This window comes from Gymnodraco acuticeps, unplaced genomic scaffold (genome assembly GCF_902827175.1).
Source record: "Gymnodraco acuticeps unplaced genomic scaffold, fGymAcu1.1, whole genome shotgun sequence".
NCBI classification, from domain to species: domain Eukaryota; kingdom Metazoa; phylum Chordata; class Actinopteri; order Perciformes; family Bathydraconidae; genus Gymnodraco; species Gymnodraco acuticeps.
The window spans coordinates 2,508,667-2,532,262 of NW_022990054.1; the positions used below are offsets into that span (position 1 = coordinate 2,508,667).

Here is a 23,596-nt window from a genome sequence, read left to right on the forward strand (position 1 = left end):
GGGTACAAGCAACCATGCGTTGTGATGAAAGAGCAGTGAAGGTCATTTACATGATGTTATAATCGGGCCCAGATGCAGTTTTGGGTGTATTCCACTGGGCCAGACAAGTGGGCCTGTAATGTGGAATAATTTCGAGAATTTGTCAATGTTCACAGGGAGAGAGTTTTTTGTGTTTTGCTCTGACCTCAATTGAAGTAAATGATTGGGTGTTTTTGAAGGGAAGGGAAATTAATTTACAGGTCCCCATGAAAACTGAAAGGTGTAGTGAGGTGTGGTGGAGGGTGCATGGCTCTGCAGGTCTGTGTTTTGTCAGTGCCACATTTCATCTGTTTGAACATCAACTGTGCAATCATTGTTGAGTGAAGACATCAGTGCCATACCCCTCCAAATGCAGGTGCTCATATTTCAGTTTTCAATGTAGGCATTAAAGCCCAATATAATTTCCTCTTTATCTTTCCTGGAGCAGGGTTTACTCCTGGACTGCCTGAGGTGTGATTTACTATGCTATGTTGCATACCTTCATTAGGGCTATTTTCCAAATAGATAATACTGAGAAGGAATTTAATTTTCCTTATCAGAAGGGGACACTGCTTGGCCCTTGTCTGTTTTAACTCACTGACAGACTGTTTTTAGCACTTGTCCTTCCCCTTATCCACTGCGTGGGCGCCTCAAGCAGGCAACAGTGCAACCCATACCGAGTACACAGAAATAACAATGTAACTACGTTAGTAAACCTTTTTTGTGCCAGAAATGTTTCTATGTAATAGCAGGAGGAGCACATGTCTTATTAATTTCCCTTTGTCTTTATTCATTTGATCTTTGACCTGCTTTTTCTGCCATAACTAGTCAACATTTGTGGTGGAAAAAAAGGTCCATGAGCCTTCAGGTTTAATCATACCTACTTAAAAGCTAAGAGGCAGCAATACATGGTCACTCTAATTCAAATGTTGCAACAAAAGGATATGTATAATAACAACTCAATATTTGAGGATCATGCTAATCAACCTGTCAGGGGAAATATGTAGCAAAAAATGCTTATTGGGTTTTGTAAGTAGAAAACAACTAGAAAACAAATGAATACAAAGTAATGAAGGGAACTTTAGGGTCCCCTGGTGGACAATTTGCCTGTTTGGTAAGGCCCTGAGAAAAAACAGCTTGAAATCGGAATCTAATGCCAATATCTTGAGGAACACAGTTGACCAAATATATTTTATCTGGATATCCTGACAATGTTAATAACAGAGGCATATTATGTCTGTATTGAATGCAGATTCACAGTATTGTAATGCAAAGACACGTTATTATGATCACAGGAAGGAGGTAGAGACGGCGGTGCCTTATTTATATTCCCTGCTAAAAGCAAACACTTTTCTATGTGTTTTGTTTTGTTCAGTTCTTGGTGTCTGTTTAGTCTCTGTGGGACTAACGGAGTGCACTTTCTCATATTTTCAGATTTGTGTACGGAAGTGGTCAGCCGGTTGTAAGGTCAGAGGGTAAAGGCTATCATTCTTTCGATTGTGAATACACACAGCCATCTTGGATCTAACGTAGAGAAGGGAAATTGATGCGGTGAGGATATTTTACTTATTTGTAGTCATATTAACACAGTTTGGGTCATAATTAGGCCTTCTGTATAAGCGATTTCCGTCGCTGTTTCCCCAGGTTTGGATACAGAGCGAATCGTTAGCCTTTAGCTTCAGCAGATTGTCGCTGCTGCTGCTGCAAACGGAGCGTAAACTGTGCCGAGAAAAAGCACAGCTGACTGGCTATATGGAGGCAGAAAAGGCCCACATTACTGCCTTATAGTGCCCGCTGCTTGGTAGACAAGTCGCTGTGTGTTGGTGTGAAATGTTTCGTTATGTTGTGGTACTTGGCTCCTTGTTAAGTCAGCCCACTTGCTAAGCTAACACAGATTGATTACAAGCACTTAGCTTGCTAACTACACTGGAGTTGGCTAACTAGCATGTTAGCCTTGCTGCTGGTATATTTCTCAACAGTGTCAAATTAGGTAACTAATCTATTTGGAAATTATCATTCAGCATAGTAGTTAAGGAAGGAAAATAATTGAGCTGCCAGCTTATTTAATACATGTTTAAGATGAGATGAAAAGTGTGTTCTTATAGAATATCATAATGTTCTTCCTTAAGGCGTTTACATCATTCAAAAGTAGACACACATACTGTTCAACACTTTGTATTAAACATCCACAAGATGCCAAACGTGTTAAAGGGATTTAAGGAAAAAAATAAAATAAATTATGCATTCAGAAAGTTGAATTTGATTAAAATGTGCACTGATGAAAAACCGTGTCCTTTGTTTATAAAAGTTGATAATATCAGTAAAGTGTTGGAACATCCAGGTGATAGGTTGTCTACTGTTATAAAAACAACATAGATGTTTTTAACTTGATGTTTTGAAGTGGAATCGGTGTATTTAGATTATAATTGTTAACTTTACTGTTACATTGTATTTTTGTTTGTACAGTTTTTGACCCATGACCATACTTCCTTCCCTCGCAAATCTTTGACAACAGCTCTGCTCTCTCTCCCTCTTCAGGTGACATAAGGCATGTTTGGTGCTAGAAAGAAATTTGTCGAGTTCGTTGAGGTAGTCGATAATGACTTCTCGGACGAAAGCATGTACTACAGCCAGCCGTCGATGTTCCCACATCGGTCGGACAAAGATGTGAGTTTTGTCATTATTCACAAACTTCTCTCATTTCAAGTGTTGACACCATTGGAGACGTTTTCTAGTTATCTTACTCTTTCTAGTCCTCAAATGTTTTCCTTCAGATGCTGTCGTCTCCCTCGCCATCGTCGTCGGGTCAGCTGTCGCAGCTTGGTGCGAGTTTGTACGGTCCACAAAGTAAGTGTTGTTTTTTCCTTTACACTCACAAATCAGTTTTCTCATATATAGCATATTTGCATCATTCCAGTTTAGCTCAGGAAGTCTTATTAAACCTTAAAACCTACTTGCATTTGAATGCAGGACACATTGCAGAGACATCTTGTCTGATTGGTCTGACAGTATTTGTTTCTCTCCCTGTTTTTCTGCAGGTGCACTCGGCTTCTCAGTAAGAGGCATGGGGAATAGTACGCCTCAGTTAAATCGAAATCTAACGCAAGGCTCGCAGTTACCAAGTCATATCACCCCCACGACGGGGGTCCCCACCATGTCCCTCCATACCCCTCCATCACCAAGCAGGTTAGTATAAAAGTGCTCACTTTTTTGTGAGTTTGATAACTGAGTTTGGATTCAAACTTATGTGGCTTATAACAATAAATAATAACCTGGAAATAGAACAGCAAATCACATGACGTGAGCTCTAAACCTGACCTGTTGATGTTTTAACAGGGGGTCGTTGCCAATGAACACGAGAAACATGCTAAACCACTCTCAGGTCGGTCAAAGTATTGGGATGAGCGGCAGGACTAATAGTATGAGCAGCTCGGGGCTGGGCAGTCCGAACCGAAGCTCGCCAAGTATCATCTGTATGCCCAAACAGCAGCCAGCGCGCCAGCCCTTCACCATAAACAGGTAGACGGGTCTTTGTAGCGATCTGCTGTTCTTTTTGTTCCCTACAGTTTCTCATATACATGTTTTTTTATTTTATTTTATTTTAAGGAAGGTTCTGTTTTTGAAGCTCATGCTTTGTTTTGTTTTCTTTCATCTGTGCAGCATGTCGGGGTTTGGTATGAACCGAAATCAGGCTTTTGGGATGCCCAACTCGTTATCGAGCAGCATCTTCAATGGCACAGGTTAGTGTGTTTACCTCAGGTGGGTATACCAAAGGATCATTAGTTTGGGGTTTTTATTCAAACAAAAACTTCTGTGGTTTAAATTGAATACATTAAAACAAAGTGAGGATTACATACATAAACACACCTTGCTGGAGGACCTTCAGGACCGTTGATGTGATGACCTGGTTCACTGTAAAATAAAGTTACAGTGTCTTCTCTAAGCAAGAGGCACAACTGCTTTTAAGTGCCGGCAGCGCGAGGCCAGAGTTAGAATCAAACTTTGGTATTTGTTGGTGAAAATACATTTATTTTCTGGACATAATGTTAATCTTTGACTGCTGAAACTGACGGTAGGTAGCTACTGTACAAATTAGCTGTTTGGTTTAGTCAGCAGTTATTACTCAGGGGAGGGTGGGCTATTTATGAATACAATTACAATCTCAAGTAGTTACATTGAGTTGAAGGTGACATTACAAGTTCCTAACCTTCCTATTACTGCAGATGGGAGTGAAAATGTAACGGGACTGGATCTGTCAGACTTCCCTGCGTTAGCAGACAGGAGTCGGAGAGAAGGGACGGGAAACCCAACACCGGTGCTCAACCCACTGGCTGGACGGGCTCCTTATGGTAGGCCATTAGGCCGCAGAAAGTGTCTTACTGTTACACACATAAATCTATAGGAAGTAGGCTCCCCTAGGAAAGGAAATAGATATTAGCTCCTTGATTGGGTTGATAATACTAGCCAAGGCTTTGCTTTAATGCACATCCACAGAATAGCTTGTGATGACCTTTTTGTTGTGATTAATTGCTCATTACACTTCGGGGAATTATAATCTCTGCTTCATTGTGTTCATCATCAAGTTGGCATGGTGACAAAGGCTTCAACAGAACAGACGCAGGATTTCTCCATCCACAACGAGGACTTCCCTGCACTGCCTGGCCCGAACTATAAGGACCCCTCGTTGAGCAACGATGACGCCAAAACTGTAAGTGTGAGCGACTGGTGGTCTCTGCAGCACAATCTGGAAGGGATGTCTGTTAATCATCATGGGTTTTAAAAAAATATTTTTATTTTTATTTCAGTTTTTTTATTTCAACTGTTTTTCTTTGATTTTAGAACTTGAACTCCGTAACCAAGAGCACATCGAATGCAGATGGACCGAAGTTCCCGGGAGACAAGACGACCTCAGCACAGAACAACAACCAGAAGAAAGGGATCCAGGTGTTGCCCGATGGTGAGACTCCTCAGCCAATCGTATCGCTCCAATTCCACTGAGACATCCCTTCTTAATCGCACAACTTGGGTGAGGCAGTTGGGCTCTCTACCCTGCATTTGGGGTTAGATAATTATTGGATAGGCTTCAGTGAGGAAACCACAAAGAATATGTTCAAAATGGTACAGACCATTATCATCCTTCCATTAGTCTGTATGTGACCATGACATGTTAAGAAAAAAAATTGGCTTGGTTTGCTCTCCAATACGTGCACAAAGTGTGGGTTTTAAATATGGAGGTAATGTATTGACAGTAAGTATTAAGTGTAGTCCGCAGCCCAGCGCTTTGTTGAACTCTGAATTATCCGGCTGCTGCAGGTCGGGTGACGAATATTCCCTCAGGAATGGTGACGGACCAATTCGGCATGATTGGCTTGCTGACGTTTATCCGGGCGGCAGAGACTGATCCGGGGATGGTCCATCTGGCGCTAGGAAGTGACCTCACGACACTGGGACTCAACTTAAACTCACCAGAGTAAGACAGAGGTTCTACCCTAGATACAGTCACATTTTAAGGTTTTTTTTTTGCCACCAGGTGTATGGCCTAGAAATGATTCGAACTAGTCCAAAAACCCCGTCATGAAACACCGCAACCCATTTAAATGTTCCATAACCTATAAAACATGATGAATACACAGGGTTTCCATGGTTACAATTGCATGAAGTTTTCTTTTCACTGAATAAATCTTAGTTAAACCCTAACCCCTCTTTATTCAAGCTGACATGCCATTTTGGACAGTGGGACATATTTGGCTCTTAATTGGCTCTGTGCATGACTTCTTTAAATGTTCTTGTCCCAAAAATAACATTTATCACAACCTACACTTACTTTATGTCCAATATATCTGTTTTATATGAAAAATGTCTAGAAATTGTTCCGTTTCAATGTCCAGTGTCAAGAACTCACATCAGCTTTCTTTCCTGACAGAAACTTGTACCCTAAGTTCGCCTCGCCTTGGGCCTCGTCGCCATGTCGACCTCAAGACATTGGTAAGACATTCGTGTGAATTATAAGCGGGAGGATGACTTTTTAATGTTTAATACCTGACTTCATTTAGTGATGAATTGGCAGTCAGCAATAGCTTTTAAAGGGGACGTATCATGCAAAATGCACTTTTTGATGTCTTTTATACATAAAGATGTGTCCCCGGTGTGTTAGGGAACTCACGCAGCGTCAGAAAATAAAACCCTCTCTTTTCCTCCGTACTCAAATCTCTAAAAACGGGGGTACAACGGAGCTGATTCAGATTTGCGTCCGATATGACGTAATATCGGAAATGTGGACCCACGGCACTATCAGAAAGTTGCTATCAGAAACAATGCCCGACTGTTTTGGACGTAATATGGTCGGTGTTTACAATAGCATCGCTAACACTCAGAGCTAACCTGTACTGGAGAGCATGTGTGTGTGATGAAGCTGGATATAAAAAGGAACTCACCTTGTGGTATAACCGGCAAGAGAGAAAGGTTGCAGTCGAATAGTCCATTTAGCTTAGGAACCTTCCTAACGGAGTGAAATGACCCGGAAGTCCCTCAGTGGCAGCCATGATAAGTGCCGTTCGAATTCTCTAGAATGATAGGAAAGGAGGTTTCAAACTTCCTTTATAACCTCCTTTAGCTTAGGAATCACTGGACCTCCCTCACCGAAAGGAGAGGAGAAAATGCTGCCCCACAATGCCTTGCAGCCGCAGCATTTGCCGTCACACAACATTCAGCCGTTCACGGAAACAACCGATTATGACCGAGAAATTATATCATGAAAGTTACGGTGCTTATTAAGCTTTTTAAAACGTATGTGGTAAGTTGCCAAAGTGCTTTGTTTTGAACGTTCATCAGTATTATAATCAAAAAGAGAAATATGAACGTTAGTTTTTACTGAAATGATCAAATAAAGTCAACATTTCACTGAGCTGTGTGGGATTTGCTCAACTTTTAAAAGATGTTTGGTGATATACACAGTGATAGATGTTAAGGACTAACGTTTATAATAAATACGTATTGGGATAATTTGTATTAATGTGGACCGGAGGGAGAGGGTGACGAGCATAAGTTTCACTTTCCTTTTTTATTTCAATTCCATCTTTGGTCATGAATATGTTTCTCTGTTGTCCACGTTCATAAAGCATACAACAACAGCATCAGAGCACGGTGCAGAGTCTCTAGATGAGTTTACAGTAGTCCGTTGTTCTTATTATACATCCATGTTGTAGTCCGCTGTATAGAAAACTGTAGTTTCCATAGTTTCCCCACAGCAGCAGACGCACATTCATGACGTCCGCTGGCGCATCATAAACACGTTGGATAGTGAAAGTGCAGTCGGATTCTCTAAAATACCGCAGTCTCTTCTCCTAAGTCCTTTTGAATTATCCTATCCACTATCCCTTAACCCCGTGACGTTTCACACAGAGGTCAAGGGATAGACGATAAGGGCCCTTTCTCATTTCTCTAACTCCCCTCCTCGACTCCTATCCTCGAGACTTAGTCCCGCCCACAGAAGATGCGAGCGGAGGTGCCGAGGAGGGGAACCGAGGAGAGAGGAGGGGAAGCAGCAGGCGGTTAGAGAAATGAGAACTCCTCTCCTCTGAGCGGTCATTTTAAAGAGACGTCCATTAATGATGACAGCAGCCCTCTGTCTGATGGACAGATGTGTTCATGACGACTTATATATTTACTTTGATTCATTCACAGTGCGGTATAATGAGACAATAACAGGCTACAGATGCGGACACACACTTGCTTACTTCCTTATGGTTGCTTACTTGCTTATGGTATGGCTTGTCGAATCCGATGATGACGTCCACTTTTCGGTGAGTTCTTTGGTGGCTGAATAGTCCTATCCTGGACCCACAAATCCTATTGCAGGTAGGACAAGTGTGTGTGGTGGCAGTAGCAACAGCAACTGTAGGCGTGTTCCTCCTGAGTCTCCTCTCCTGTCTCCTGGCTGTCCTTTCCTCCTCCAGCATTTGGGTCCCATCCCGGCACAGCTGGCGCCAGGTGTTACGGTCAGCAGCAGCGTCCTCCAGGGCCTCAGGTCTGATTCTACATTTCTTTAACGCAGTCTTCAGCTGGTCTTTATAGTGCTTCTTCTGCCCTCCAGCAGAGCGTCGACCATGGTGTAGCTGGCCATATAGCACTCTGCGAGGCAGGCGGTTTGAGGGCATCCTTACTACCTGGCCCAGCCATCGTAGCTGGTGCTGAGTAATTGTGGCCTCAATACTCCTGCTGTTGGTCTTCGAGAGTACTTCAGAGTGGGGCACACGATCACGCCAGGTAATTCCCAGGATGCGCTGAAGGCAGCGTATGTGGAACTGCTCTAGGGCCCTGATGTGGCAGCTGTAAGTTACCCAGGCTTCGCAGCTGTAAAGGAGGGTAGTGATGCAGATGGCTTGGTAGACACAGATCTTCGTGCGGAGATGGAGGTTCTTGTTTTGAAAGACCCTACGCCGGAGTCTCCCAAAAGCAGCTGATGCCTGCTTTATCCTGTTTTGGACCTCATTGTCGATGGTGTTGTCTTCAGAGAGAATGCTCCCCAGGTATCTGAAGGATGGTACAACATAAAATTGTTCACCAGCAGCAGTGAAGGTAGGTGGTGTAGATGGGATGTTGGCACTCCACTGGCAAACTACTTCCGTCTTGATGGTGTTGACGGTCAGTCCCATCCTGCTGTACGCTCTCACCACAGCAGTAAGAACAGACTGGAGGTCTTGTGGACTGTGAGATACAAGAGCACAGTCATCTGCATACTGTAGCTCAATGACTCTCTCCCTTTGCAGTTTGGTGGTTGCCTGGAGCCTCCTTATGTTGAAGAGGTTGTCATCTAGATGAAAGTCCACTGCCACACCGCTACTGTCCTCAATCTCCTTGTGGAGGAGCTGGGTGACACATAGCAGGAAGATGTTAAAAAGTACTGGTGCTAATACACACCCCTGCCTTACCCCTCCTGTATGTACAGGGAAGGGGGAAGACTCTTGTCCTCCTATGGTCACCCGAGCAGTCATTCCATCATGAAATTGGCGGAGGATGTTGACAAACTTTTTGGGGCAGCCAAACCTGATAAGGACTTCCCATAAAAGTTCTCTCTGGACAGTGTTGAAGGCTTTGGAGAGATCGACAAAGACCATGAACAGGTCCTGATGTTGTTCTCTGCACTTTTCCTGCAGCTGTCGAGCTGTGAAAATCATGTCCACCGTGCTCCTGCTCTTCCTAAATCCACATTGTGATTCAGGCAGTATTGACTCGGTGGTGTTTCTAATCAGCCTCTGGAGCATAACCTTTGCCAGGACCTTACCAGCGACAGCAAGGAGCGAAATACCCCTGCTGTTGCCACAGACAGCCTTGTCACCCTTGTTCTTGTAAATGGTGACAACATTGGCATCTTTCCATTGTTGTGGGACGTTCTCATCAGCCCAGACCTTGGTGATGTACTTGTGTAATGCTCTTGTACAGAGGTAGCCTCCTTGTTTCAATAGCTCAGCAGGGATGTTGTCATTACCAGGGGACTTGTTGTTTTTAAGGGAACGGATAGCTGATAGGACCTCCAGGAAGGTTGGGGGCTGGTCTAGATTGTGCATAGGAGGAAGTGTAGGCAGGTCGTCAAGGACGGTGGGGTCTGCATCAGAGTCCTGATTTAGCAGGGTACCAAAATGTTCAGCCCATCTCAGCAGAATGCTATGCTGGTCCTTCAGGACTGTCAGGCCATCTGCTGTTTTCAGGGGAGTGATACAGCGGCTTATTGGGCCGTAGATCTTTTTGACAGCATTGTAAAAGTTGTGCGTGTCATTTTTATCGGCAAAAGACTGGATTTCGTGTGCCTTTTTAGTCCACCACTCATTCTGCATGACCCGAGTAGCCCTTTGTACTTCCCGACGAATTCTCTGCCATTGCTGCCTGGTGCTACTGGACAAGGGGCTCTTTAGCGTTGCCCGATGTGCTCTGTGCATGTCCTTCAGCAAGTCGAGTTTTCATCAAACCAGTCTTGGTGGTTCTTGCTCTTATAGCCGATTGTTTGGGCTGCTGCCTCATAGAGAGCCGAGCTGATAGAGTTCCACTTCTGGTCCATGGTGTTCTCTGATGAGCTCAAGGACAACTCCATCCCCCCTAGTTTCTCAGCCAGGGAGCAACGAAATTCATTCCTTGCATCAGGGTTTTCCAGGCGGGTGCAATCTAGTCGCCTCCTTCTGGGTCGTTGTAGCCGCAGTGGGGGGCGCACTTGCATGTGGACCTTGGCCATGATCAGACGGTGATCTGTCCAGCATTCTGCACCTCTCATGGCACGGGTGATGTGAACGTCTCTGATGTCACTTCGCCTCACAATGACATAGTCTATCAGGTGCCAGTGTTTGGAACGAGGGTGCATCCACGAAGTCTTGTATTTAGCCTTCTGCTGGAAGATAGTGTTGGTTATGGTCAGGTTATGCTCAGAGCAGAGAGTGAGTAATCTCAACCCATTTGCATTAACCTGGCCAACTCCATGCCTGCCAAGCACTCCACTCCATATGCTGCTGTTTTGTCCCACTCTGGCATTAAAATCACCAAGCAAGAAAATCTTGTCATTCTTGGGGATCCGGCGAAGAGCCTCGTCCAGTGACTGGTAGAAAGAGTCCTTGGCCTCACTCTCGGATGGCAGGGTCGGTGCATATGCACTGAGAAGTGTGGCGAAGCGGTTCTTAACCAGGGGGATACGGAGGGTCATTAGTCTCTCACTAATGCCAACAGGTGTTTCAGCGAGTCTTGGTAGTAGAGTGTTTTTGATGGCTAGTCCTACACCATGCAGATGTTGTCCTCCCGACGGGTAACCTTTCCAGAAGAACGTGTAGCCCATCCCTTCCTCTGTTAGAGAGCCTTCATCCAGGATTCTGGTCTCACTCAGAGCAGCAATGTCGATGTTGTAGCGACTCAGCTCAGCAGCAACCAATGCTGTTCTCCTATGAGGTCTGTCAGAGCTGCCATACGAGTCCAGGAGAGTCCTTACATTCAATGTTGCCAGTCTTAAGTTGCATGATTTCCGTGATTTCCGTCCGTAATTTTTATTTGTATTTTGACCGCGGTAATGGAATGGCCCGATAGGTGCGGTATCCTATCCAGGCGAGGTTGAGTGGGCAATTTTTAGGCCACCTTTTCTAGGCCCTTCCCCAATTGGGGTGAACAGTGTGGCCCCTAAATAGGGCTGCTCAGCGCACAGGGGTCTGCCGAAAACAGCTTCCACTCAGTCCGAGCTGTTAGCGACCTATACCTTCTGCTGCTGCCGTGCAGGGTTCTTAGCTAAGAGCTTCCAGTTCATTCGTACCTGCTCCCGTCGCCAGAACCCCATCGCCGCCAGACTTCAACAAGCTGTAAGGTCCAGGTATTTCACCATGGTCAGAGGTGGATACCTGCGCAAGGAAGTTTTTAAGTGCCATAGGGGATGCGCACTTCCCAGTAGCACTATCTTCACCCGGTGGCGTGGGTAACCCATGACGACCAGTCCCCCATCCTGGCTGCAGGAGGCTGCCGGGTCCTTGGTTTTTTAAGGCCCGCCTATAGCGCACCGCCAGTGCATTGCTTTTCTGTCAGGTTGTGTTCCCTTAGCCTTTGCCTAAATAGGCTTACCCACAAGGCAGCGGGGCTATTTACCCATAGTTGGGGCAGGGGTTGACGGAAGTCAGGGCATGTCCACACGACGGTGGGCCTATACGCCGCGTCTCTGGGGCCCCCTGCTGCTCCGAGATCCCCTCCAGTTTAGCCTGGGTTACCATGTGTGGCCACGGGGAGGCACTGCAGGAGTCTTGGTGGTGGAGAGGCTGTGTACCAGCAGGAGGAGACTTACACACTCGGCTCCTCTTTTCACCCCCCGAGGGGGGCTAGCTGGCGGTGGCAGCTGTAAGCAGAGAGTAGCAAGCAGAAAGCGGCATGCAACATGCACTATCTACAAACATCTCTATTCTACTACGCTACTGCACTAGACGCGTCACACGCACCCTGTGTGTCCATCACACACACACATGTGTATATATATATATATATATACACATGTATGTATATATATATATATATATGTATGTATATATATATATGTATATATATATATATATGTATATATATGTATATGTATATATATGTATATATATATATATGTATGTATATATGTATGTATATATATATATATGTATATATATATATATATGTATATATATGTATGTATATATATATATGTATATATATATATATGTATATATATATATATGTATGTATATATATATATATATATATATGTATGTATAAATATATACAATTTCAGAATCAAACGGAGCACTCTCATAATAACGTAACACTATCAGAGACTGGATATATCCCCCCCCCCTCTCTGGTCGCTACAATGAGGAAAATAAATTACGGGCCAAAAGTTGTATTTACAAGTATTAAAAGTAAGCAGAGGACATCAAGCCAACTGAGAACTGTCTGTCCGCTGCATCTACGTACACGCTGTACAACACACACACACTGTACCACACACACACACACCTACAGCTCCTAAAGCATAATCAGGCTACAGCCGTTGTGTATTTTATGATGTGAAGCACTAAATGGTTTTAGAAAAATATCGACTCTTTGTTTGTAGATATCTACTAAACTAAAGCAATTAAAGAGAGTAGGCCTGTTATACTGAGTGATATATATTATACACACTGCTCTGCTTTCTGCACGGACCTCACACCTGTTCTCACTGTAAACATCGCGTCGCGATGAGAGCAGTTAATAAAATAATATCCAGGGGATGTATGCAGAGCTGTCATTGGCTGAGATAAGTCCGGCCGTGCGTAACGCCTCCACCGTTCCCGGAAATGCAGCCACGAAGGAGCCGTGGAGGACCCATCAGTGTCTCCTCGGTTGGAGCTCCTCCAGAGAGCCTCCTCGACGCTCGATCCTCGAAGTGCATTTAGAGAAATTAGATGTCCTTCAACATGGCGCGCTGAAATTCATTTCCGGGTCACTACCGGAGGACCGAGGAGTCGAGGAGGGGGATTTGATGAAATGAGAAAGGGTTAGACGTTAGGAGCTGATTTTTGGACTATTCGACCGCAACCAAAGCCTTTGAGCTCCATACTGTTTCAGAAATAATCCTTGATAATCCATGATATGGCGTTTCGTCACAGCAGACACTTTACCTCTGCCACATCATAGACTATAGGGCTGTGCGATTATGGCAAAAATCATAATCACGATTATTTGGGTCAATAATTGATATCACAATTATTTTGGCGATTATTCATTGAACTTTAAAACAAATAATATTTTACCAATAAACAAGATCAACAAATATGTTGGAGCGCACTTCCAAAACCATACTAAACATATATTATTAATATGATAAATACAAATAAATTAGACCAAAAATAAATGAAATCAAATATGTTGTTGTCACAACCTACTGAAAACTCCTTAACATATAGCCAACATTTTGGTAAAACATATTCAACATATTCCACTCAGTTAAACATTGAAGGCTGGCCAACCGTCATGGTCCAGAAGTAACAGGAAATAAATGTTGAACTATAATTTAAGACCAAATAAAAACGTTTTGGCCACCATGGCAAATGCTGGTAGGGCTGCTTATGTCATCTCTTAAAGATTTTTTGAAACACCAACCTGTTTACATGGTCTGGTTTCAGAGATGAGCGCAGGCAGGTGACAATATTGCCATCTGTACTGAAGACACTCTCTGAAGAGGAACTTGTGGCAGTGCTGCCACATATGACACAGGAAAAAAAGAAAAGACTGAACCCTTTCTTTGCCATTATATAAAAATAGTGTTGCTACAAAAGTAGAAATTAGGCTTACTAATAAGACAACTCAGATCTGAAGCTGCACAGGAATCTGCTGCCAAAGTGCAATAAAAAAGACAAAATTAATAGAATCAAACCCTTTTTTTTAGAGTATAAAAATAAATGCCTTTTTTAAAATAGGATGCAAGCAACACTAGTTTCTTAACCTGAATTGATAATAGACTATAATCAATTTAAACAGAACAGATCTTAATTTTAGCATTCTTATACAATTTTGTACAATAATTATAATGAATAAGTTCAAACAAACTAAAACTTACAGCTGATTAATAACGTATCTAACTTGAGTTTTTATTATATCAAAAACCTGTTGAAATGCTACTGTTATTTTTACTGTCCCCAAAAAGCGCGTCGGCAGCCTCCAGGAATGCTTCTTTCACAACTTCGCCGTCTTTGAAAGACTTCATGTGTTTCGCAAGAACTTGACTGACACGATAAAATGCTATGGTAGCAGCCTTGCTCTTGTTGTTGGGCCTGGTGAAAATGGACTGCTGTGCATTTAGCTGTCCTTTCAGGTCCCTCACCTTTTGGGAGCGTTTGTGCACTGTTTTGAAATGCCGCTCCTAAATTACCCTTCTTCGGTAAAGCCACGCTCGCATTGCAGATGAGACAGATGAACTTTGAATTGGAATAGATACAAAAATAATTATCCTCCCACTCGGAGTGAAAATTATATATTTTGGGCTTTTTTGCTTCTGCCATAATTGCGGTTTTGTGTGTGTGCGGACTGTCACTCCTGTTGACACGGACAACGTCAGCGAAATAGTGCACTGCCCACTGCCCACCAGCCACGCCCCGACACATGGGGTGACGCCGGCCAATCACAAAGCTTTGATGCGTTCAAGTGCATTATTCTGGCACAGGAAGATTATGTTACAGGACATTAACGATAAAACAGAATATTGTTGTTCTATTTTTAGACACATCTCGCGATCAACTGGGAATCTCCTCGATCGCGATCGTCTGGTTGAGCACCCCTGGGCTAGACCATAGGTCCGTTGTGGTGGCAAAGTAGTCCGCTGAAGCCACATCTCTCTCAACTTCCCCACGGCATTTGTCATATAGTGCAGGCAGCGCAGACCTGCTGAAATAATACCGAGACGGCATCGCGTAACCCCCTGATCCCACCGGAAGCGTCTGCGCTGCGTCTGCGCCGCGCTGCGACCTCCTCCTGCATCCTAACCCACCAGGCGCGTTTCAAAACGTTGCGGAAGCGGAGCGTCGTGTGTGCAGCCTCGCAGTTGTTGGATGAACATTCCACTTCCTGCCTGCGCCGCGCTGCGCCGCGTCAAAAATAGGATTCATCCTATATTTTAGAAATTCCTTGCGGCGAGGAGCTTCTGGGACGCTTCGAGCCGCGGCGCAGCGGGTCTGGTGGAATAGCACCCATTGACTAGAGTGGCCGCGATCGCTAAAAACGCCGCAGACGCTCCTGGTGGGATTAGGGGGTAACCCCCTAATCCCACCAGGAGCCCCGCAGACGCTCTGCGGTTAACCCCCTAATCCCACCAGGAGCGTCTGCGCTGCGTTGCGCCGCGGCTGCGGCGTTTTTAGCGATCGCGGCCACTCTAGTCAATGGGTGCTATTCCACCAGACCCGCTGCGCCGCGGCTCGAAGCGTCCCAGAAGCTCCTCGCCGCAAGGAATTTCTAAAATATAGGATGAATCCTATTTTTGACGCAGTGCGGCGCAGGCAGGAAGTGGAATGTTCATCCAACAACTGCGAGGCTGCACACACGACGCTCCGCTTCCGCAACGTTTTGAAACGCGCCTGGTGGGTTATGACGCAGGAGGAGGTCGCAGCGCGGCGCAGACGCTTCCAGTGGGATCAGGGGGTAACGCTTGTCCAACGTGTTGACAAGTTTCTTAAAGCCCTGGTTGCTAACAGTGCTAACTGGGCACATATCTTTAGCGATGTGAAATGTAATGGCACCTGAATGGCACCTGTAATATCTCTCTGTCTCTGCGAGCTCGTCGCGTAGGCCGTTGCTCTGTACAATGCGTCCTGAATCGATTATGTGGTGGATGAAGTCGAGCGGGCATCTGTATTATTTAGACCCTCCAGAAAAACGCGATTCTGCGATCGCAGAATTTACCGCATAATCAGCAAAATGGCGCAGATTTTTTAAAAGGCCGCATATTTATCAAAAGGCCGCATAATCCCCGCATTTTTCCACACAAAGTTGAGAAATAAAAAAGTTAACTCGTCTTGACGTGAAGTGATGATGATGATGACGTGATGTCATCAGCTCGCGCATCACAGAAGGTAAACAACACCGTGGAGTGAACGTGTGGATCTCACACAAGAGAGAAAACACCAAGATGAAAAAATCTGATCCATCTCATTTACCGACAAACATTTCTGCTAAAGACCGGTTTAGTGGAGCACGCGCGTGAGCTGCGAGCACCAGAGCCTCGCAGCGGCGAAACTGAGGCTCCGTGGTAAACTGTAGTAACATGAAGAGCCGTTTGGGAACCGAAACAGCCGGCGCTTTGAGAGAGCCGAGCCAAATGATCCGGCTCACTAACGTAAAAAGACAGTATCTATAAGGGACGGCTCAAGTCAAACTTCAAAAGCTTTATTTCCAAAATCAGCACTTTTGAAACAGGAAGTGAAATAGAGGGGTATGAGGCATGGCTAGGATGGGTGATCTGTTTGGTATTTTGAGCAAAACACTTCATAGACATGTTGCTTTATTTATTTGTATATATCTGAGACTTATGCTATTGCCTAAACATAGCATGATTGGTGCACTTTAAGATGTGGCAGTCAGAGCCTGTCTGAAGTCATCTTTATGATCCCAGACAGGTTGTTAGGAACAAGATAAAGCCACCTCATCATCTCACACATCCCTGGCTTGGCAGTATACAAATATCACAATTACTCAGTGGCGAACCGTCAGGGCCTTCAAGGTATTCAGAGAATACCCTGGAACACTCAGATAAAACAAACAAAAAATCGATTTAATTATATAAATAAAATTTATATAAAATGAATACATGAGAATCGTATCTCTGTTGTTGATCTGTAATATTACAGTGTTACGTTGATTTGTTTGTCCTTCTCGGACCATGCACTACGCATTTCAGTGGTTTTGTTTTAGAAAAGAAAGCAACCAATCAGGTCTCTGGGTAGAATATCCTTCAACCAAGGTATTCTACATCCTTGATCGAATGCCCTGGCCGTTGCACTGAATGAGAGCGTACGTTTGGACTGACAGTTTGATCTACCAATCATATATTCATTTGAAGCCAATGGGCGTATTCTTTCAGAGTTTCCCTCGGTTCCAGGGTACTCTAGAACAGTGGTTCTCAACTGGTCAGGCCTCGGGACCCACTTTTTACTTGGTCAATACATCGCGACCCAACATTTTGAAGCACTCAAATCTATTCAACCAAAAAATCGTGCTGTAATATATATACGCTTTTCAGCATACAATATTAATAAAAGTGAAGTACAGTGCATATATCCCTTATATCCCTTATATCCCTTATATCCCTTCACAGAACTAAAGTATGCTTTAGGTTTAAAAAGGTTTAATGAGATGATGGAATCAAAGCTGAACTATATAAAAAGGCACGCATGCTGAAAACCCAACCCCAGCAGGGGGGTCTGGGGGGATTGTCCCCCAGGAGATTTTTAGAAATACTAACATAAACTATGCATTCTGGTACACTCTGAGAAGAAAATAAATAAATCTATTACTACCCGACATATTAATAATATTTTATGCCATTGTTTGTTTTTCACTTTGTTCTGACATCTTGCTGCGAGAAGAGTAAAGAGGAGATGGTCTGTGTGACTTACTTTAAATTGTGGGTAAGGGTAGATAGCTCCCATTGTTCTGTGACCTGTCAGTCATCAGACCGGGGGTCATATTTCATTATGTGTTCATTTATATCTGAAGTTGTAACCATGGATGTATAAAGAAGAGTTCTACCGCAAAGTTATTCTCCGTGGGGACTTCCGGCAACAATCTTGATTCTGATTGGCCAGAAGACTCGAAAAAAACATCAGCAAAGATATTTTATTGAGAAGATGATCACTATGTGACAGAAGTTTTCAAAACCGTTTATGGTCTCCGGTACTTCCAGTCCAACGCCGACTGCATGCACAGCGTTAGAAAATCGGGCCTTCAAAATAAAAGTTTGACTTTTCCCCCCCAAAAAATAAAAAGTCCACTTTTTTTTTTTTCAATTTTTTTTTCTTCACTCACACATCCGCGACCCACTCGAAACGGGTCCGCGACCCACTTTTGGGTCGCGACCCACCAGTTGAGAACCACTGCTCTAGAAGGCCCGCTAGTTAACTGGCTCGAGACAGAGGATATAGATCAGGGGTGGCCAACCCGCGGCTCTCGAGCCGCATGCGGCTCTTTGCCTAGTTTCATGCGGCTCTTCAGTTCATATCGAATTGTATATGTGTGAGTTTGGGGGAGAGACACTGACTCCTGACTAGTGTTGCACGGTGTACCGATACTTGAAAGGTACCGCGATACCCTGCCGTTAAAAACGTTACTATTCCTCCGTTTCATTAGTATCGGTACTTTAAGAATGACGGGGAAAAGTACTCCGGTGAGAAAGCGCCGTTTAATAAGAGCCGTGTGTGTTCAGCGCTCTGCTTCCATTCCCTGCACTGCAGCCGTGCCTGCAGTCCCGCCCCTCTCAAGCACGTTCTAAGTCCCTCCCCTCTCTCATGCACGCGCTAGCTGCCAGAGCATGTGAGAAAACGAGAAGCATGGCTGCAAGTGGGAGTGCAACTGCCGCTGCGTCTCGGCTTGTTGACAAAAAAGACGCCAGAAACGACATTTGGAAGTATTTTAGCTATATCTCTGACAGTGAGGGCAAGCCACGGACACCACGAGGCCCGTCTGTAAGAAATGTATTAATTTGATTTAATACGAATTATTGTCATTTTGTTTTATTTATTGTTCTCATTGTTTAAAAGTTTGTGTTATGGTTATGGTTCTGGTGTGAAATAAAGCACGATAATTACATTTAAGACTGTTTCCCTTTTTTTTCAGAAAAGTATCGAAAAAGAATCGGAATCGCAATTCTTGACTTGGTATCGAAAACAAAATGTTGTTATCGTGACAACACTAGCTAGCTACTCCTGACAGTTAAACATGATATTTAGTAGGTCTGTTAAGTATTGAATGCTGATAATTCTGACGTAATTTGGCCGGTCAAAGTTGTTTGGGCTCGGATAAAATCGCTCCGTTACTTTCGTCCCGTGTTACTTTCGTCCCGGCTCTCCCTACGTGTGTATGTGTGGTGTCAGGAGTCAGTATGAGAGGATGACAACGCGTCTAATTTTGATGTGGCCCAAGAGCCAATCACAATAATACCTGTGATGCAGTGAACCAATCACCTTTGAGGGGGGGGGGAAATCTATCGTTGATTAAACACTATCCAGTGTTTCCCCTACCATTGTCTTGGAGGGGCGCTGCTTCCCGCCAACGGAGCCCCGCGCCCCCCCTGGAATTCAAGGTGTTTAAAAAATATATATAATTATTATTTTTTTAAAAATATATACATAGCACCAAATTGCAAATAATCTATAACTACTGTCACTTTTCACATTGAACATGTGCTCTTTTATTAAATAAACTAAACGCTTTCATTTTAAGTTGTGAGTTTAGTGTTTTTGACCCTAAGAAACACTGATGCATGAATCAATAACAATAATCCACAGCTCCTCTCTCTGCTCCAGAGGATTTAAAAAATATATATCCCAATGCCACAAAGATGCATCAGTGACGTGGTTGAAATCTTGTCTCCAGAAAACAAAAAACTGAAACAAGCGGTATCAGTGACTGTGTGTTTGATGTGGCTCTTTGCAGTAAAATAGAAAAAAATTGGCTCTTAACCTCTGACTGGTTGGCCACCCCTGATATAGATGAAGCAATTCATGCCGTTTTATTGTTTTTAACGTTGAAATGACAAGTGCAACAGGTGAAGATGAAGTTGTTGCGGAATTGTGGCGGGGAGTGTGGGTGTGTGTGTCTACAGAAGGTCCAGTTGTGATAGACACGGTTTGCCACTGTAATTACTACACATTTTTTATATATCATTGGCTATGATCTACTAAAATATACTGTATTTCAACGTTTCAACTTTAAAACGAGGTTTGTTTCAACTGCTTATCACAGCATCTGTATGTTTTATTAGTATATAACAACTGGCAGGCCAAGATGATGCATTTATTAAAAAACCCTCATAGGGAAGTTTTAACGTTGCATAATTGTAAATGTTCCTTATATTTTTCAAATAAAATGACATGAGTCACTCTTACCTGTTGTCTTTTCAGACTTCCACGTTCCATCTGAATACTTAACCAATATCCACATAAGAGACAAGGTAACTATGAGCTTCAGATCAGTTTCAGTCTTCAGCTCCTGTATGTGTGGCCACTAAACTAACTCTCCTTATTCTCTGCTGTCTTGCCTCCAGTTGGCAGCAATTAAACTGGCACGGTATGGCGAGGACCTGTTGTTCTACCTGTATTACATGAATGGAGGAGACCTGCTGCAGCTCCTGGCAGCAGTAGAGCTGTGAGTACTAATGTTTGAATGGTGACACCTGCAGAAACGTTGTCTATAATTTCTCTTTAGTTCATACTGGAAATAGTTCCTGTCCAAATTTGATAATGTTGTTTCTTCTCTGGTGGAAACACAATTCGTTTCTGTCTTACCAATGTCACCAATATTACTTATTTAACGTCAAACAACTCTTTTTGAACATGTGCAGTCTGTTTTAATATTTTTGAACTATTGACAGATAGGGATGGGTAGCGTTAAGGTTTTAACGGTACTACTACTTTTATCGATACCGCTTATCGATCCGGTCCTTTAAGGGTACTCTTATCGGTTCTTTTGAAAAAGGTAAATTAACTAAACAAATTGTGAACAGAACTAACATTGCTTTTTATTTAAATAAAATAAATAATATTCCACATCAAAAGAAACAAAAATATGTTTAACAAATCATATTAAATAATGTCATGACAGAACTGTAAACAGAATTAACATTGCTTTTTATTTAAAATATATAAATAATATTTCACATCAAAAGAAACAGCACCAGAGTTGTTTCATTGTAGCTGAAACTTTAACAGACAGTCAAACATCTGAATGTGGTGCACTTTTGCTAAATGTTTAGACAAATTGCTCGTGTTATCGCCCTTAAATGATAAACTCTTATTGAACTTTTGGCAACGAGCATTATCCACATGGAGACAGGTAAAATGTAACTACACCTTGGAGCGCTTAGTTCTCTCCGCCATCTCCGGAGATCTCCATCTCTGCCGTGTGTGTGTTTTTGGGTATTAGAAACGGAATTGGCGACTCTAAAACTGCAATATAATGTTTGTGTAGCATAATACATATGACATATTTTTTAAATGTCTGTTAAGGACTAACGTTGATGGGTACCGATAAAAAGACCGATAACGTCTGAGCTTAACGGGAACCCGGTATTTAATAATTCAGCCCAAGGGCCCCTTTACTACCGGGGCTCGGTACCCATCCCTATTGACAGATCTTTTGAAGTGAAGAAAATCATATACCACTACATCTTTGACAAATACCTTGATATACACATTATGACCATATTCTTGGTTGGACCATTGGTGCTTCACAACATATTCAGGCATCAGTAATGTGGAAATATTAACTAATGGGGGGAGGCAAATAATAAAACAGAACATTCTGAAAATTGCATTACTTTACTACAATTCATGAAAGACAACACTTAGGATATCATAAATCTTAGACAATATCTAGTCTCTCATATTAACCAGCCCTATTTGAAGTCAATTTAAAGTTGTGTTTCAGGCTGTCAGCGACTCGTCACTCTTTGGGATCAAAACTTTCTGGAACTCTGCGTTTCTTCCCTATTTTCCTCTTATTCCTTGTTCATAACTCCCCCCCCCCCCCCAGCTTTAACCGGGACTGGAGGTACCACAAAGAGGAGCGGGTTTGGATAACGAGGGCGCCGGGCATGGAGCCCACACTGAAGACCAACGCATACGAGAGGGGAACCTACTACTTCTTTGATTGTCTTAACTGGAGGAAAGTTGCCAAGGTAAGAAATTGTCTTTCTCTTGCTCTTTCACCACCTGGCGATAAATGGCATTAACTCTTACTGACTCTTTTTGTGCGTTTCTAAGGAATTTCATCTGGAGTATGACAAGCTGGAGGAGAGGCCTCACGTGCCGACAACATTCAACTACAACCCAGCCCAGCAGGCCTTCTAAGGCCCGACCAGTCCAAAAGGCTGCAGCGGTTCCTGCACACAACACTGTTGGTCCAGGAGGTGGCGCTGTGGTTCACAGAGCTCGGTTTTTATTCCTTGAGGATTTGACTATCTTGACTGCGGGGGTCGTCGCCACCATTAAAACTGCCCTGCCTTTCCAAAATTACATGCTGCCCAAAACACCAACACTTGTTCTGTTTTTATTCTTTATGTTCCTCCTGTTTTTTTGTCTTGTTTCCAGCAGGGTCTGTGTTATGTTTACGTCTCTGAATCTGAAGCCTGTTTTCTTTTAGAAAAGGAGGACGGACCTTTTTGGCACAAGACAGTGACAGATCAAGGTTTACGCCTCGCCAAGTGTTAAGAACAGAAAAAGGCGAGGAAGTTAACATCCTCAGACAAAAGTGAAAGGGTGAAAGAAATGCAATGTTTATTGTTGCACTATATTTAGTAATAAAAGAACACAAAATTTGTTTGTGATTTTTTTATGTGAACACTCCCAGATAATTATCCATGTTGTGGGACAGGGCTTCAAGCAACGTTCAAAAGGCATCTCTCTTCATCTCACCCTTTTCATTTTTCTTCCTTCCATTGATTCCAACCTCTGTATTCGCACCATCCAACAGATTTCTGTCTCATACTCCCTTTCCGGCTCTCGCTGTGACTTCTGTTGAACATGGACACAACTCTGGGCGACTGCTTTGGTTTTCACAAATGTGGACACATCCTCGCAGAGGCTAAACCGCTACACGACTTTGCTCCGGAGCAAACAAAACACTTTCCAGTCTTTGTTACAATTTTGTAAGAAATGTGTACATTTTTGTTTCTTTGCATCACATAACTTAGTATATATATGTACGAATGTGTATATATGATTGCTATATATATATGTGTGTGTATATATATATATATGTGTATGTGTGTGTGTATATATATATATATATATATGTGTGTGTATATATATATGTATATATGTGTGTGTATATATATATATGTATATAGGACATCTATTTTGAAAGAAATGTTGCCCTCCCTTTAACCTCGTTTTTATGAGGTGAGCAATGGATGCAATATGTGGACGCAACAGGTAATTTCTGGATCTGCTGGACAGGGTGTCACATGGCACTGCGGGCACTTACATCAAAATAATAATACATGTCATTTAAGGAAAGGCCTAATTCTCACCCAAAAAACAAACATGAAAATGTAAACATGGAGATCATCCCTTAAGTTTGGAGTTCAGCGCATCATAAGGGAGGTATTTCAATCCGAGATGCTGAACAGCAGTGAACGGCAGCATTTCATATGAAACGGAAAAATTAGTAATTGAGGAGAAAAAATAACCCAGACCAATCTTGTATTTTCTGAAGTCAAAGCTTCTTTTCTTTGTATTAAAGCAGAAAAGGCTTTCATTAAATGCTGCGTGTGCGTGTGTTTTTGCTCTCTTAGGTCATTCGTAAAAATTGTCGTTACGTTTTATATACTACACAGGGTAAACGTTTACATTGG

General features: G+C 43.1%; 1 protein-coding gene across 3 annotated transcripts; it reads left to right on the forward strand.

Moving 5' to 3' along the window:
- The first annotated feature begins 1,289 nt into the window (after nt 1–1,289).
- cnot2 (CCR4-NOT transcription complex, subunit 2) lies at nt 1,290–23,504 on the forward strand. Of its 3 annotated transcripts, none has more exons than XM_034215871.1 (15): nt 1,290–1,569; nt 2,557–2,685; nt 2,772–2,865; nt 3,057–3,204; nt 3,355–3,537; nt 3,679–3,758; nt 4,242–4,367; nt 4,602–4,726; nt 4,858–4,975; nt 5,332–5,488; nt 5,942–6,003; nt 20,145–20,194; nt 20,288–20,388; nt 21,775–21,919; nt 22,005–23,504. In XM_034215871.1, exons 2-15 carry the CDS (start codon nt 2,569–2,571, stop codon nt 22,089–22,091), a joined length of 1,593 nt encoding a protein of 530 aa, XP_034071762.1. In that variant the 5' UTR covers nt 1,290–1,569; nt 2,557–2,568; the 3' UTR covers nt 22,092–23,504. The 3 variants fall into 3 exon arrangements, with proteins under 3 accessions (XP_034071762.1, XP_034071763.1, XP_034071764.1); XM_034215872.1 differs by having other exon boundaries at nt 2,793–2,865; XM_034215873.1 differs by lacking the exon at nt 4,242–4,367 and having other exon boundaries at nt 1,291–1,569; nt 22,005–22,560.
- Nucleotides 23,505–23,596: the final 92 nt, after the last annotated feature.

Coding starts and splice junctions, on each gene's coding strand:
- cnot2 (XM_034215871.1), top strand. CDS start 2,569: ATGTTTGGTGCTAGAAAGAAATTTGTCGAGTTCGTTGAGGTAGTCGAT. Junction 4,976..5,331: donor GATCCAGGTGTTGCCCGATG/GTGAGACTCCTC, acceptor CGGCTGCTGCAG/GTCGGGTGACGAATATTCCC. Junction 6,004..20,144: donor ATGTCGACCTCAAGACATTG/GTAAGACATTCG, acceptor TTGTCTTTTCAG/ACTTCCACGTTCCATCTGAA.